The 16,241-nt window shown below is 38.1% G+C and overlaps 1 protein-coding gene across 1 annotated transcript; it reads left to right on the forward strand.

The window, feature by feature from the left end:
* The first annotated feature begins 1,892 nt into the window (after positions 1–1,892).
* chrnb3a (cholinergic receptor nicotinic beta 3 subunit a) lies at positions 1,893–16,009 on the forward strand. Its single transcript, XM_039693156.2, has 6 exons — positions 1,893–2,153; positions 8,010–8,161; positions 11,642–11,686; positions 11,768–11,877; positions 14,798–15,701; positions 15,790–16,009. Exons 1-6 carry the CDS (start codon positions 2,093–2,095, stop codon positions 15,919–15,921), a joined length of 1,404 nt encoding a protein of 467 aa, XP_039549090.1. The 5' UTR covers positions 1,893–2,092; the 3' UTR covers positions 15,922–16,009.
* The last annotated feature ends 232 nt before the right edge of the window (positions 16,010–16,241 follow it).

Raw genomic sequence — 16,241 nt, forward strand, 5'->3', positions numbered from 1 at the left:
TGTTGTGATGTGAACCATCCTAGTTTCGTCTGACTGAACATCCAGGTATCATGCAGTATATAAGGAACAAATACAAAACTAAAGTATAATCCAGCAGCCCCTCATTGACAACTGCTGTCCACACACAACAGAAACAAAACACAACATAAAATCAGGCCTGTTTCTCTCTCGATCTGCTGTCGTCGCTCCTCATTTTATGCTTCCGTGAGAGATGCGAGACCGGTCGGTGCATCTCTGTCACATCCCTCTCCCCTCGCCCTGCTCGCCACACCCAACAAACTAGAAATTTAGTGTGAAATGAATTTCAAACTCTGGTGACAGCTAACGTTAGCCTTGTAGACGCAAGAGTGATTTGTCTAATGTTTGTGCTGTTCTGGATTAGTGGGAGTGGCTTGCGGAGATATGCAATGTGGTGCACTGTGGGAGTTGTTGTCTTACATACAAATGTGCCCTTCAGTTATTTTCTGTCTTTTCTCGGTCAAGAGGGCACCAAATTCAAAAGTTCTTTTACATTTCGACTACATATATGATCCACTTTTAATAAAGATTAAAGTTGAAATGGGTGAAATGCTCCTTTAATTGGCATTATTTATTATTATATAGTTATTATTGGTAATAAAAAATGTGCTTGAGAGGATTAGTGAATGAATTTGGCATGAAGATTTTCTATAGATTTGATGACGAACAAACGAGTCGCCGACGGCCGAGAGATATTTGGCATGCTAAATATCTGGACCTGTCAGCGATTCACAATCCTGCTGTGTGAAAAGTGTTCTGACTGAAAACTACATCGGTGATTACCGACAGCCAATGAGAGAGCAAGATACAGAGCAGAGGAGTTATAGATTACATATCAACATAGCATTGTTTCAGAATTACTTTTCTATTTGGACCCAAGAATGGAAGAAAAATTAGTAGGCTATACATTTAGCAGGAGCACCTGTGTCTGTTTGACGTTTCGTCTAAGCTGCGGGTCGAAAAAGAAAAAGTCTCAGGTGAGAACTCCGGTATTTTACATGTGATGTCGCATTGTTTCCTTGTCACATCTCGCATGTGTTTGTTGTGAAACATATGCAGTTTGCGTGCAGTGTGCTAGACAGAGTTGTCAGCAATTCTTCCTATTGTAAAGTCATGCAGTGTGAAACCTTCTGTCGCCGATCCATCATGCAGTGTGAACACAGCAGCGACTGCTGGCCAAGATTAGTCATGCAGTGTGAAAAGAGCTGCAGAATACTTTGAAAATCGTGCAGTCTGAACTCGGCATAAGCTGAATCATCTTTATGTTCCCTCCAGTTCTACCAGCAGGGGCTACCAGGGCCAAAACCTTGACCCCCAACAGACCGCAAAATGATGGCATATTTTTGTTTGCATCACCCTGGTCCGCTTAACAAAAACTAATTTTCCTTTGCTTTTAGGTTTTTGCAGAAAATGCTGTAAAGCTCTGTGATAATAATTCTTACATGATCAACATGATATCTTCACAAATGAACACAACCTTTGAATTTTTAAGCCTAAAAATGATCACCAGAAGTATTAAAAAGCTAGACATAAGCTATAATGAACAGTGGGTAAAAACATATGCTAATATAAAATACAATAATTAGTAATAAAAAAAAAAACTCCCCCCTTTGATTTTCCACATGCTACTATAAACTCTCACATGATTAAGCAAAAAACAGTTGAGAACCAATGTCTTTACCAAAAGTACATTTTCGTTTCGAAGACTGGTTTGTTTATCCCCTCCCCTTCTAGAGGCGAGCGCTTATTTCACTCTGCTCCGCTGCAGCTGCTCCAATGAAGGGCATCTTTCTCGACATCACGTAAACGCCGATTGGGGAGAGATCAGAGCGTCTTCCTCCGTTGTTCGCCTCAGATGGAGCAGGCTAAAAACACTCTGTTGATGATTAATTTATAGCTTCATCACACAGCAGGTTGCAGTAAGTCTGATAGTTTAACAAAACGGTCCGGTGTCCGGCCGTATGAATAAAGGACAGCATATATGTATACCCCCCTTTGTCGATGACAGGGACTCACAATTCAAACAGCATGAAATAATTCAATTGCACGAAGGAACTGAATCCGGGAAGACAGCATGCAGTTACAAATCTCCGGTCTTTTGCTCGTAATGGCTGTAGCCTATGCAACGATAGAGGGTGAGTAATGCAGACGATCTTTAAGAGTTTTCCTGCGTTTTCTCTGCATGACATTCCTCAGTTAAATGTCTTTTATACGAATTACTGAAATTATGTACGTGCTTTCGGTTCCATTGTGACTTCAAATGTTAATTTAGACAATTCATAAATGATCAGAATGAAGCAAGATCAGTCAAGCATATACTAGCCGTTTTATCTTCAACCCTGAATGATGCAAAATATATCTTTCCCATGCTTAATTTACGCTTATTGTTTGACTTCTAGCGCCCTCAATTGGGTCACTGAGTTATAGATGTTGTGTGTGACCTGTTCAAAGTCACACAGCCATACACTTTTAATGGTTTCTCATACCCACTCTTTATTTTGAACCAGCTGTGAAGCTTTAAAGAATAATTTTAACAGAATAATTTGTTTGTCTGGGTTTGGCAGAGTGTGTAATGTGAAGATGTGGGGTTCTCAATGTGGAGGCAATGAGTGCCTTCATCTGCAGCTTTAATCTGAAAATGGAGCTGCTGGACTGGATGTTCATCGGTCAGCAGCACTCAGGAGAGAAATGCTTGACAACAGCTTTTCTCTTCCTCTCTCTGTTCATTTTTTTTATTTTATTTTTTAAACAAGAGAAATGTAAATCAAGGGGAAATTGCTGTCAAACTTGGCATTCGTTGATTCACAGATTTGCAGTTTTGCTCAAATGGAAATTGTGTAGGCCTATGCTGTTTCATATAACACAAGGCAAGGCCTGTAGGCAATATTACATTTGTAATCTTGCTGTTGCTCTGAATATAATCATGGGCATGACTCTGAGTTATAGTCTCACACTAATATCCATAACAGCTTGATTGAAAGTGTGATTTAACTTTTTTATACAACAGTTCAAAAAAGGAGTTATTGTTTATTGTTTATTAACTTTTTAATTTTAACATGGCTGGTTATTTTAATTTGACCCCAAAGAAATCAAAGTCAAAATGATTTGACTGTAGTGCCATGAAAATTATTTATTTTGACTCTTGTCTTTTGACTCAGCTCTAAAATGTACCCAAACTATCTTTTACCCTTAAAATCTTGCTTTGACCAGATGGCTTGCTGTAGGGGAGGAGAAGAGGTCGTCTGTTCACATTTGCAGCCAATGAGTAATGAGGTCAAGTCTGTGAACATTGCCCACATAAATATGCAAATAAATCCATTTCTTTCATGATTTTTATTTCATACTGTAATACTGTAATAAGGAATTATTTGCCCTGAAGAGTCTACACAATGTTGCAACAGATGAATGCCATTGTCCTTGGACTGAGAAGGCTTGGCTATTCATAGTGAATGTGCATTTCTGCTCTTTTGTGTATGAGGTTCTATGAATTGAAGCTTGTCTTGAGTGCATTAAAGTGGCTTTGAAAGTCCTGATGCAATGGACAAAAATCTTAATTCTCTAGAGAAAAAAAGAGGAACTCATTAACACAGAGAAATGGAAAAAAAAAAGACTCAAGCATTACCATTTTCTCACAAAATGTTAACCTGTTCTTACACTGAAATAGGTTAAAAGGGCTAAAATAACATACACTTCAACATGAATGTACAAACACACTGTCTGTTTTTCACTCTTTCTCTCACCCTCCTCCACTTTCTTGTCTTTTGATTTACACATCCCTGTCCACTCCCTAGTTGGTTGAATCGTAAACCCTGGAGAAATGGCCTGCCCTGCATAGTCTTTATTTATGATGTCATTTCATATACTTGCTGTTCCAAGACCCACAATCATTAAGGTGATGGAGCACAGAATCGTGTGGCACTAATGATGGAGGTGCCAGGCATGCGTGCCTGTGCATGTATGCATATATAAAAAAAAAAAAGTAATTACACGAATAGTACACATATATACATATGTAACTCCTTAGAGTTTTACACTGGTTTACACTTTTGTTAGTTATATGCAGTACCATAGTTTTCCTGTTGGGGCCGCTATATGAACTGGTTGACTGAGTCGTAGATATTGAGAGAAGACTGTTTATTGCTGACACCAAGGGGGAAATCCACCAACCGGAAACTGAAGCCTCCCTGGGGGGGTCGCCATTGGTTATCAAGCCTTCACCTGCTGTTTGCATTCCATTGACTCCCATTCATTTTGGTGTCACTTTGACAGCAAGTAACTTTACATATGAGGCATTTAAAGACTCCATGTGTCCATTGTTTATTTCTAAAGAAACACGACAATGTATAAAAGGCTCCATTACCTTGTATCTTACGTTATGGCCCCATAGAATTAGTTTTTGTTAAAATAGGCTAATGATTGCGTCATAACCATGTGACTCTCTGTCGCACAGTAGAGAAATTACGGTATAGACAGGAGGAGAAGCTTGTGGGCAATCGGTTGGACGTGGAGGCATAAGGTCCGATAAAGTCGAGGGAGAAGCCCATAGAGAGTCATAAAGTTGATCCTGCTGCTAGCTCATGGACAGCTCCTACTCACGCTCTCAGTCTCTGCAAGATTCAGAAGGGAATGATTCAGATTCAACTGTAAGACAGATTACTCACGTCAAGCTCACTTTGGGCCTGCGCAGTACGCTTGGCCATCAGGAAGTGATTGACTAATTGACTTCACTTTTTTCCATTGAAGTCTATGGGATCGCTGTGTCCATTTCTTTTACTGTCGATGGCTGATCGATACTGATGTGTACGAGGTGATCAACCACTGCTTTTGAAGTGTCATTTTAATTTTATTCTTGGACCTTTCAGACACAACCTGGCCTAAATAATGCTTTTCTCCATTTCAGATAGGGTTGTGTTGGAACAAGACATCAATATATGAACTTGCATGTACCATTGTTAATTGTGAGTGTTCTTTTTTTTATCAACATGATAAAGAAATGTATTGAGCCGATAAAAGCAACTTTTAAAAGCTTTATAAAAATGTTAGTGAGAACCGGAACTGACAGTGTGTCGTTTCGATGAAAATAGATTGACTACCTCCTGGCTTAGGGTTAGGTTATCTCCATATCAACCCCACCACCTTGGGTGGAGTCTCCATTCACCAGGCCTCAGCCCCTGCAGGATCTCTACTCCCTGATTCAGGTAACCGGCGATGTAGACTGCTCTCAGGATCTGGTGTGCCAGTTTGTAAAGTAGGCACGACTGCAGACCTCCCTGATGATTTATGTAGAAGACAACCAATGTGTTAGTTGGCTGTCTGGACAAACACATTATGGCCCCTCAGGTCTGGGAGTAAGTGTTTCAACGGTAAAAAGACAGCCATCATCGTCAGGCAATTTATGTGCCAAAAAAGATGATGACACCTCCAAAGACCCTGTATTGACCCTCCATGATGGATAAAGCACACCTGACATTGAGCCTTAACCCCAATTTCTTCATGTGGGCTAGGACGACTTCTCCATGCCAAATCGCCATCTGCTACAGTTGAGCCTGAATAAAACTTTCGTCAATGTAATTCAAAACACAAATGCCCTGGAGTCACAGAGATGACAGAGCTGCAGAGTACCAGAATTGGGAAGAACCCAATACTGGTACTTTTCACTTCTGAAAGCAAACCTGAAGAACTTCCTGTGTTATGGAAGTATGAATACATGGAAGTATGCGGCCTTGATATTTATCGTGACAAATCAGTCCCCGGATCTGATTTGAGTCAAGTTTAGTTTCAATGTCAACATTTTGAACTGTACGTTTTTAGTGTACGATTTAACAGGCACCGCCACAGATCTAAAATTGGATGCAACCCCACAATTCCTTTTTGGAACTAGTTGTAAATCTTGGATTCTCTTTTGGGTGGAGGAACATGCTGTATAACCTCCTTACCCAAAAGAGCTCAATAGCAGATTTCAATACCAGAGCCTGCTCAGGACTTACCACTGTGGATAGGACCCTGTTGAACCAAAGTGGACAAGAACAAAACCGAATGGTCTGGAGGACCCATTGTTACACATTTGGCAGAAGTTTCCTTGCTGCTAGATGGTCTACTAAGGGAACCAGCCTCTCAAGACTGGTCTTTGGTATATTTCGAGTAGTCAGCTCAGCACCCTGAAGCCGATGGCCAGCAGGGAACAACCGTCCTGGCTTCTCTAAAGTCCTCCTCGAAGGGCACCAGTCTCCCAGTGCTCCAACATCTTCAGGCGGACACTGAGACCTGAACTCCCTGGAAAGCACCAAGGTCGGCAGGGTTGAGGCCTGCCCTCAGAGGCCTGACAATACTGGCATCAGGGCCTCTTAGCCAAAGACTTCTTAGTGAGAATGACGGTCCTCAGATCCATCTTTCCCTTTGATGACGGCCAAGGTTGCTCTTGTCCCTGGACCTTAAAGGGGCACTTGGCAACTCTAGTCATTTCTTCACTGATTTTCACTTTTATTGTCACATGTTGTCTCATCAGCTCCCTCTACAACCGTGTGGCGTATATTTTCACAACACCGTCATAAACAAACTCACTTGCAGCACCTTTCTACCGCAGCTCATGTGCTTTTGTTATTATCGGAGCCGGCCTACTTTATAGTGTGGTTAATACATCATACACTGTATTTCATATATTTATGTTGAATTTCTATCAAGCAGTTTGTGTTTCTCACTCGTTCTCGCTTCTCACAAGACTTCTATTTCCAACTTACTGGGACGTTAGCCCCCATGTTGCAAGGTTGGTTTTCCACTCAGGGACGCTGGGGGGAGCAGGGAAGGTCACCATTCTCTCCAGAACGGGTTATTAAACAATTCAAATGATTTCTAAATGGTTTTATTAAGTTGAAGTAGTTGCCAAGTGCCCTTTTAAGGGACAATGCCATATCAAGGGACAGATATCTCACATGCGTCAGTTCCATCTTATTAGGCATTGCCCCATACCTGTGTTATTTCAACCCATTCTGTTTGAATAATTTGTAATTTGTTGGCTGAAAACACAGGCATACAGACAAAAACAGCCAAAAGACCAGCTTAATTCAGTGAAACAATAATTTCAGGGACATTGCAAGTGTTATGGAATGCAAAGTCAGGAGAGGAAGATGTCAGGTGAACAGTGAGTTTTATTGAAAACAACAGAGGGTGAGGATGATAGTTGATACCGTGGGTGACTAGGCAGATGAACAATGGTGGGAATGGAGACACTGTAGAAGGACGAGACACCAGAGATAGACAGATTGCTGGAGACATAGAGACTCCACTATATGTAAACGAGATCAGACCATGAGCTGAGGTGAAGAGTGTGCATTTATAGAGGTGATGATGAGGTGAAGGTGTGAGTGATCATGAACCAAGGGTGACCAAGGAGAGTGATGAGAGATGTAATGCAGATCTGTGAAACCATCTAGATTTCCAGCTTCCAGTTCATCTAGATTTAAACCACATGTACACCATCCTACACTGACTACAAACACATTTCCTATCAAGTATGGCTATAAAAGATAGAGCAAATCAGAGTAGGTATGGGGCAGAGAAACATGTGCAGCCTCCCAAATAAAAAAATCTAAATGAAAAAATGCCCATCCTTGTGGATATGTGTGTAGTTGTAGAGTTCTCCTGACGCTCTCTGTAGTGCTCTTGTCTGAGGTCATCATATCATGGCAATGGTTGTGTCAGCAAAAGGAACTCTGAGGAGCCTGGGCCAGCTGTCACTTCATGACTCTGTGCTCATCTAACACTTGTGTGAGAGTGTATCTGAATTTAAAGTGTCATTCATCAAGACGGCATATCAAATGTGGACCTACTTTCTACATAACCAGACAGATATGTTTATGTATAGGCCTATACAGCACTGAAAATTAGCATGGCAGCTTTAGATTATACTATACCTTATCAGCACATGCCACTTCAGGCTTTAGTATCATTAGTTTTTTCTAAACTGATCTCATATTGTTCCACCCTTTTTCTAGCTCCTGAAGAGTTTGTCTCATTGGCTGAGATGGAGGACACTTTGTTGCGGAATCTTTTTCGGGGCTATCAGAAGTGGGTGAGACCTGTCCTTCACGCCAACGACACGATTACCGTTCGCTTTGGTTTGAAGATCTCCCAACTGGTGGATGTGGTGAGACGCACACATATTCACTATAAAATCTGATCTTCAACTAAGTCACAAAATGAATGAACAAATAGCACACACATAGGGATTGATGATAACAATATCATATCGAGATTGCGTTCAAATGTTTCTTACCCCGATAACAATTATAAGCCTTGGACATTTTTACTCGATGTGGATTAACAGCCTATCATGTAGTACAAATGAACACAACTCCCAGTCTGTGCATGCCACTAAAGAGTAATTTTTGTGTCTCTATGTGAATGAACGGTGCGGTTTAGTCTGATACGTAAACTCACACACTTGTGACGACCAGTGTTTTCAGCGTCTGCCATCTCAATATATGAGGACAGAGGACGTGAACATATGAACTTTATCTCCAGAGCTGCTTTGAGAGTCACTTCACAAGATTTTCACAATTTAATTTGAGAAAAATGGCCATCGAATACAATAAGATCTTCATGACAAACCATCAAAATAAAACCTCAAGAAATGATGACAGAAATAAATCAAAATTGTATGTAGAAATATCATTTTTTCATCTATCTTGTAAATTTGCAAAAAAAAAAAAAAAAAAATCTGTTTTGTTGTTAATTAATTGTTATCTTTTCATTTGATTACATTTTAAAAGCTTGATTAAATTGTTAAAGTTTAAATAAGTTTATATTAAATTATAAATCATAGAATGACAAAAATGACTTAAAATCAGTTGTCATCTTGGAATGGCATTCCCCTGTTTTTTTTTTTTTTGTTTTTTTTTTTCTGATTTTAATATTCACTCTGAAATATGACATAATGCTGAAGTCAGTCGCAAATTTAATTGGACCAGCCTGGTCTCTCTCTCAACTGATTAGTTTTGGCAGGATATGAGAGTGGCTACTCAGATCATAGTTCTAGACTATATTTACTCAACACATCATCATGGCAACCAGCTGTATCACATTTTGCACAATTTTCCTCTTCTCTCTTTTGACCCATGGCCATGTATTGGTCCTGATTAGGCTAAGCATTCAAGAACCTGATTGAAAATGCTAGTGTGTGTGTAATATTACTAGATGTACTTTTATCATGCCATTCCACAACACAATAGTTCCATAAATGCTTTACCAATTTGGCAGTTTGAAGATCATTTGTGTCAGTGGTTATGTAGAACCCTTTTTAAAAAGAATCCAGGAGACACTGTTTGGTTTGTGGTCGAATATAAATAGATGTTAAAATGAATCTATTAATACTATTTATATAATAGATTATACAGTAGTATTAAAGTATTTAATCATTTATTCACCTTCAAAGAGGGTGGTACCATGGAGAAAAAAAACACAGATCACTATCCCTTTAATATATCATTTAATATTGTTTGTTTCAACATTACATTGATTATAACAGAGTAGGCTATACCTCTGCTGTACATAATAATTTTAAAAAGACTGATACAGAGAACTGTATTTTAAATCAAAAACACAATGCAGCAGTAATTTGGAAAATTACAGTAGGTTTCTATTAGGGCGACTATCGTCAAATATGATTGACAATTAGCCTACAGTTTGGATTTTATTGGTTCTGTTCTGGGCAGGAGCTGCAATAACACCCTTTGGGTAAACAGAACAGAACCAAAATGATTGTATTGCAGATATCATTAATGTCAATATTTTAATGTACAGCATTATTCGAGAGTTTAGTCTGATTCAAGGGGAATCAGGATGCCAAATCCTGACTGGACGAGAGGAGGCGGATGGAGGAGGGTATTTCGCTCCTAAGAAGTACGTCCCTTTAAGCTACTCCCAGTTGCCCACGTTAAATAAAATGTTTAATCTTTTACCTATGAAATATTAATTGCCTTTGCATACTTCACAGGAATCAGAGAAAGGCAAACACCGTTCTTGGTGATCATTTGATCTTTATTGTAGAGACAAGTTGTTAATACAGTTACATTTGATTACTTATTCACAATTATTTCTATTTTTTTTAAAAACTGCATTTACACTGTCACGCGTTCACAAAACAATTCATGCTGAAATGTGCTATATAAATAGTTTGATTGAAATGGATGGACATGGACCTAATGGACCTAAACTGCCTAAGAATCATATTGTCTATACTACTATATATAGTACAATATGTACTACTATATGTCCCTCTTATTTTATCATCATGACTAGGTAGTATAAGTGTCTGAACGCTTATTTTGATATATAAATGTGGTTAATGTTTTAGATTTCTAACATGCATTGGATGTCATTCCTTTTTGTTGTTTCATTAGGGGAGGGAATGTGACACAGAATGTGAACAGACTAAATTGTACTACCATGAACAATTCAAACTTATTATGATCAGTACCAATTTGTTTCTGTCATTATTCTTTAATTGAAAACTTGGAAAGACGTGGCTTAACGAAGATCGAGAATTTCTCACTGGCAGTTACAACTTTATTGTGGAGTTCTTATGTGCTCAACTTGTGAATTTGATCATATCGCAAAGATGGACAGAAATAGATTTTTGGGCTAACTATCCCTTTAAAACCTTTCATTCACATAGAGTAGAACAATGGGTGTTAAAAATGTGGCCTATGCAATCAGGACGTCGGAAGCTGTCCAAATCTACAGTAGTGTTTACATCCACATCACATCCTGCCAACTAAGATGCCTTAATCTGATTGTTTTTTTTTGTTTTTGTTTTTGTTTTTTGAAGACTGCTTATGATATCCCACAATCATGTCCGTGTTTTTCAGTGGTTTGTGGAAATAATAAAAATGGCACCCAATAAAGAATTTAATTATTAAAATAGTTTATAAATGTTCTTTTTTTATTTTTATTTTTTAGAAATAAACTATAGTACATATTTTAGCCACTAAATATTTGCTTAATTATGTCTAAATCTCACTATAGACATGACCAGGATGATCAGCGTGACAGTATGGGGCTTTGTTGGAAGCTTGTTTCTGAGCAGTGAGGCAGCAAGGTTTTTTTTTTTTTTTTTTTTTTTTTTTAGGATTCAGTCATACCCTATATATATATATATTTATATATATATATATAATTTGTCCTGCAGAGCCACCTGATGGTCATATCCTGTAATCAACATGATATTCAGCACTCACCTTGTTGTCATGATTCGACAGTGTAAATTTTCTGGCACTGAACACTGTGGGAACAATTGATTTTCACACCACATCACACGTATTATTTATACACCGTTCTGTCTCAGTATATTGGTTCCTAATCAGGGTCTGAATTTTAATTTAATGAAACAAAAGACATAAAATACTATCTTTTTAGCTGCATATATAAATAGCACAGCTGAGTTAATCCTCTGCATAACACAAGTAGGTCAATGGTGAAATATTTTGAGGCTTTGCGAGAAATAGTGCATTTGGGTTAATTTAAAACATGTTATATGCTTCAAGCTCATTTTTCGTGTAAACGCATTTTTGCAACTATCGAAATATTTTCACCTTTCATTGTGTATTTTCTTCATTTCTCTCTTCAGGATGAAAAGAATCAACTAATGACTACAAATGTCTGGTTGTGGCAGGTAACCCAAAGAAATGTGGCTTTCATTTTTAAGTATGTCGCAAAATACCTTCTTGATTCATGCATGGTCTCTTTCTTGTAGGAGTGGACAGACTCTAAGCTTCGTTGGAATCCAGAAGATTATGGTGGAATCACCTCCATCAGAGTGCCCTCAGAAACTATCTGGCTACCAGATATCGTTCTTTATGAGAAGTAAGTCTTTTTATGACCTCTTATACGTATATAATGTCATACAGGTGCTCAAATTAGAAAATGCAGTTGTGTCTTTACTTCATCTAATGTTAATCGGAGTACAATTGGCCAGTTTTTGTGTGCTTGTTCTAGATTCACAATTTGTATTTAAAGCACCCTGTCTAATGATCTATAACATATTTAAAAAAAAATTCAAATACTTATTAGAATAGAAATTGAAGAAAAAAAACATTTATTAATTAAAATATTTTTTAACTGCTCCATCTGACAGCATTATTGTTCTTTCCAAATACATGCACAATAATATAATTTACCAACCCAGCAGCATTACAGTAGCAATGTAAATCACAAAATCTTTGCCATATTGGTAACATTTTACAATATGTATAATATATAATAGTAAATTACTTACAAATATTTTGGAAACTATTATTTTTTTTAATTCATGGTTTAGTCCCTATAGTGAGTTCTTCATTCTGTCACTGAAATTAACAAAATGATTATTGTTTAATTAGCTCACATTAAGAGTTTTATAATGTTTTTTATGCTTTGTTAACTACTTATTAACTGTAAATAGTTCTCACTTTAGATTAAGTCACGGAAAATCTAAAACGATTTCATTAAGTGCTTTAAACCAACCTTTATTGGACATTAATTGCATTAGTATCAAGTGCTCCTTAAAATGTTTGCAAATACGTTAAGCTATTGTTGGATAACTTACAGTTAAGACCCAGGACCAGATATAATGAAGACCAGGGTCCGGTTCCTCGATAACGCTAACTCTTTGCACGCTAAGAAGACTCAAAGAGATATATCTTACCAAAGTTGTTTGTTCCTAAGTGTGTTCCTCAGTTGGCATCGATTGCTCAGGAATCGATTTTCCACTTCACGCAAAGGTGCATTACGGCGTTAAGAAAGACAACATGTTCTATGCAAATTATTCCAGTAACATTTTTTTTATCATAGTTATCAGTAAATATTAATTAAATTTTCAAATTGTCAGTAATGTGTTCACACAATATGTTGTGGCGGGTAGACGAACGTATCCCTCGCTAATCATCCACCCTCGTTATCCCGTTGTGCCGCTTCTTGACATGGGTTTAACAACTTCTAAAAATTATGTAATACACTTTTATATTAATGGTAGCACTTTACAATTAGAATTGATTGGCAAGCAGCTGCAGTTAGTTCTGTTTAATGCGGTATTGATTGCCATTGGTTAAGGAATAGGTTAAGAACTACTTAGCGATAAGAACGTTTTGGGGAACTGGGCCCTGGAGTCTGTGTTGCCATCAACTGAAGCAAATTTTACTGAACAATAGTTTGCTGCTTGGTAAATGGTAAAATGGTAAATGGCAACTGCATTTATATAGCTCTTTCATAGACCTAATGGCCACCAAAGCGCTTTACATATTGCCTCACATTCACCCATTCACACACTCATTCATGCACCGACGGTGCTTCATCAGCATAAGTCAGCTTCAAACTCAGCGAGGAGATTTTAGGTCAACACAGGTCACTAAACTACGTCATCATCAGGTCAGGTTGAATGATTCTGATTGGTTAGGACATAGATAAACATCCACATATGGGCTGTTAGTCAGAATCATATCTCCATTGATTATCTGGATGACACCCAGGATCCCTGAGGACACACATCTGAGTTTCTAGGCTCCAGTTTGTCTGTCAGATGGTCATTTTATCTCCCCTGGGGGCCAGTTGCTCACCTCACAAACATCAGGTCCTATAACAGAAGGGTACTGACAAACACGCACACCCACAGACACACAGCTTCTTCAAGGTTAAAGTTGGTCGAGCTCTTGCTCCGATCAGGAAACTTTCCTAAAACATACTGAGATGTACTTTCTCTCTGTAAGAGGTTCAGACAAAATGTGTCATTATTCTCAAGTGATCGAAGATGAAAAGTTAATTAAATGCTTGAAATAAGAATTGGTCCTGTATGAGACAGGCCTATGTGACCCCTAAGCTGTCAGAGTCAGCTAGAACTGTAATTTTTTTTATTTCTTTTTATTTATTTATTTTTTTAACAAATGTTGGGTGCTACTCTCAAAAACAAATCACTTAAAGGATATGTATTGAAGCGACAGTGGATTCCAGAATCCAACCTCTTCACTATGTTCCTGCCTTAACCTTGTACCTTAAGGGATGTATTTTATGTATTGTATGCTGTCAATAGACTATTTTTTTTTGTGTTTATGCGAATGTAAGTAAATATGTGTGGTAGAAAAAAATACAAACAAATACTCATGAGATCACATTGTTAAAATACATCAGTTGGGGTTAGAGGATAGAATATACTATTGTTTGTATAATATAAAAATCTATATTTCAATGGAAAGTCCCTATAAAGTGTGTCAACTAATGTGTGTGTGCTTAATATATTTGTAAACATTTTAAGAAACACTTAATATGAATGCAATTAATGTCCAATAAAGGTTAATTAATGACATTTTCTGACCTAATCTAAAATGAGAACTATTTACTCCTGATAACAATTTAAACAACTGGTTTAAAATACTAAACATTTATATTAGGTTAATAAGTTATAAAACATAAATAAAATATTTAAAACATTATTTTTATGAGCTAATTAAACAATAATAATTTTGGTAATTACAGTGACAATGAATGAAGAGCACACTATTTGATATGCTATTAATATATTAATAATGTAGAGACTACATATAAATATTAATAAGCTATAAATGAATAGTATGCAAATGATTTGTACATACTTTATTACTGTATACTTAATATAAAGTATTACTGCAATGTCCAGAACCTCTGAGCAGTATTGACATCTGCATGGGCAATAACTACTCACAATTTCATTAAAAAAAAAAAAAATGAAATATAGTTGCTAATATCATCTCTCTCTCTCCCTCTCCATCTCTCTTAGTGCTGATGGCCGGTTTGAAGGGTCTCTAATGACCAAAGCCATTGTAAGGTCTAATGGTACCATCATGTGGACTCCTCCTGCCAGCTATAAATCCGCCTGCACCATGGATGTCACCTTTTTCCCCTTCGACAGGCAGAACTGCTCGATGAAGTTTGGATCATGGACATACGATGGCACTATGGTGGACCTGACCCTGGTAGATGCATATGTAGACCGTAAAGACTTCTTTGACAATGGCGAATGGGAAATACTGAACGCCACCGGCCAGAGGGGCAGTCGGCATGACGGCATTTACTCCTATCCCTTCGTCACATATTCGTTCATAATGAAGCGTCTCCCTCTCTTTTACACACTCTTTCTCATCATCCCATGTCTCGGCCTGTCCTTTCTTACCGTGCTGGTCTTCTACCTTCCCTCGGATGAAGGAGAAAAGCTTTCCCTTTCCACATCGGTCCTTGTGTCTCTCACTGTGTTTCTTCTCGTCATTGAAGAGATCATCCCATCTTCCTCGAAAGTCATTCCTCTGATAGGAGAATATCTGCTTTTTATCATGATCTTTGTCACATTCTCAATCATTGTAACTGTCTTTGTCATCAATGTCCATCACCGTTCTTCTGCCACATACCATCCCATGGCACCATGGGTTAAGAGTCTTTTCCTCCAGAGATTACCCAGACTGCTCTGCATGAGGGGGCACTCTGATCGGTATCAGTACCCAGACATCGAGCTAAGGAGCCCAGAGCCAAAACGAGGGATGAAAAAAGGGCAACAGAAGAGTGCCGGAGGTGGACGAGGGGGGTTAAAGGAAGATGATAACCAGGACTGGATTGCCCTGTTGGAGAAAGCCACTAACTCGGTGCACTACATTTCCAGACACATCAAGAAGGAACACTTCATCAGAGAGGTACCACTCAATCAATTATAAAATTATTGATAATAGGTGCTTGCTTTATACTATATATTTAATGTATTTGTGTCTGTTTGTTTCTCAGGTCGTTCAGGACTGGAAGTTTGTGGCTCAGGTGTTGGACCGGATCTTCCTATGGGCCTTTCTCACAGTTTCTGTGCTTGGGACAATCCTCATCTTCTACCCGGCTGTGCGGGTTTACCTTAGCTCATCGTAAAAACCCACTAGATTTCAGCCTACCTAATCTCTTATGACCCCTTTGAAATATATGTAGTTCCCACAACACCATAGTAATCCTTCTAAAAGTCCTTTTCTGATCTAGCCACATCTGTAATCCGCCACAAATATAGCTAATCTCTCTCCCTCCTAGATCCTGTGTTGAAATATCTAGACTGAAAATAGCAAAACTCAGCTGAAATGAAGTGTAGGAATCTTCTTCCCATTAAACATATAACTGAGAGGCAGCTGATACAGTTGGAGGGGTTTGGATCGGTGTATAATCACTTTGAAGGGATCATGGTTTTAATAATCTTCAAT

The sequence above is a fragment of the Pimephales promelas genome, chromosome 6, assembly GCF_988280905.1.
Source record: "Pimephales promelas chromosome 6, fPimPro1.hap1.1, whole genome shotgun sequence".
Classification (NCBI taxonomy): domain Eukaryota; kingdom Metazoa; phylum Chordata; class Actinopteri; order Cypriniformes; family Leuciscidae; genus Pimephales; species Pimephales promelas.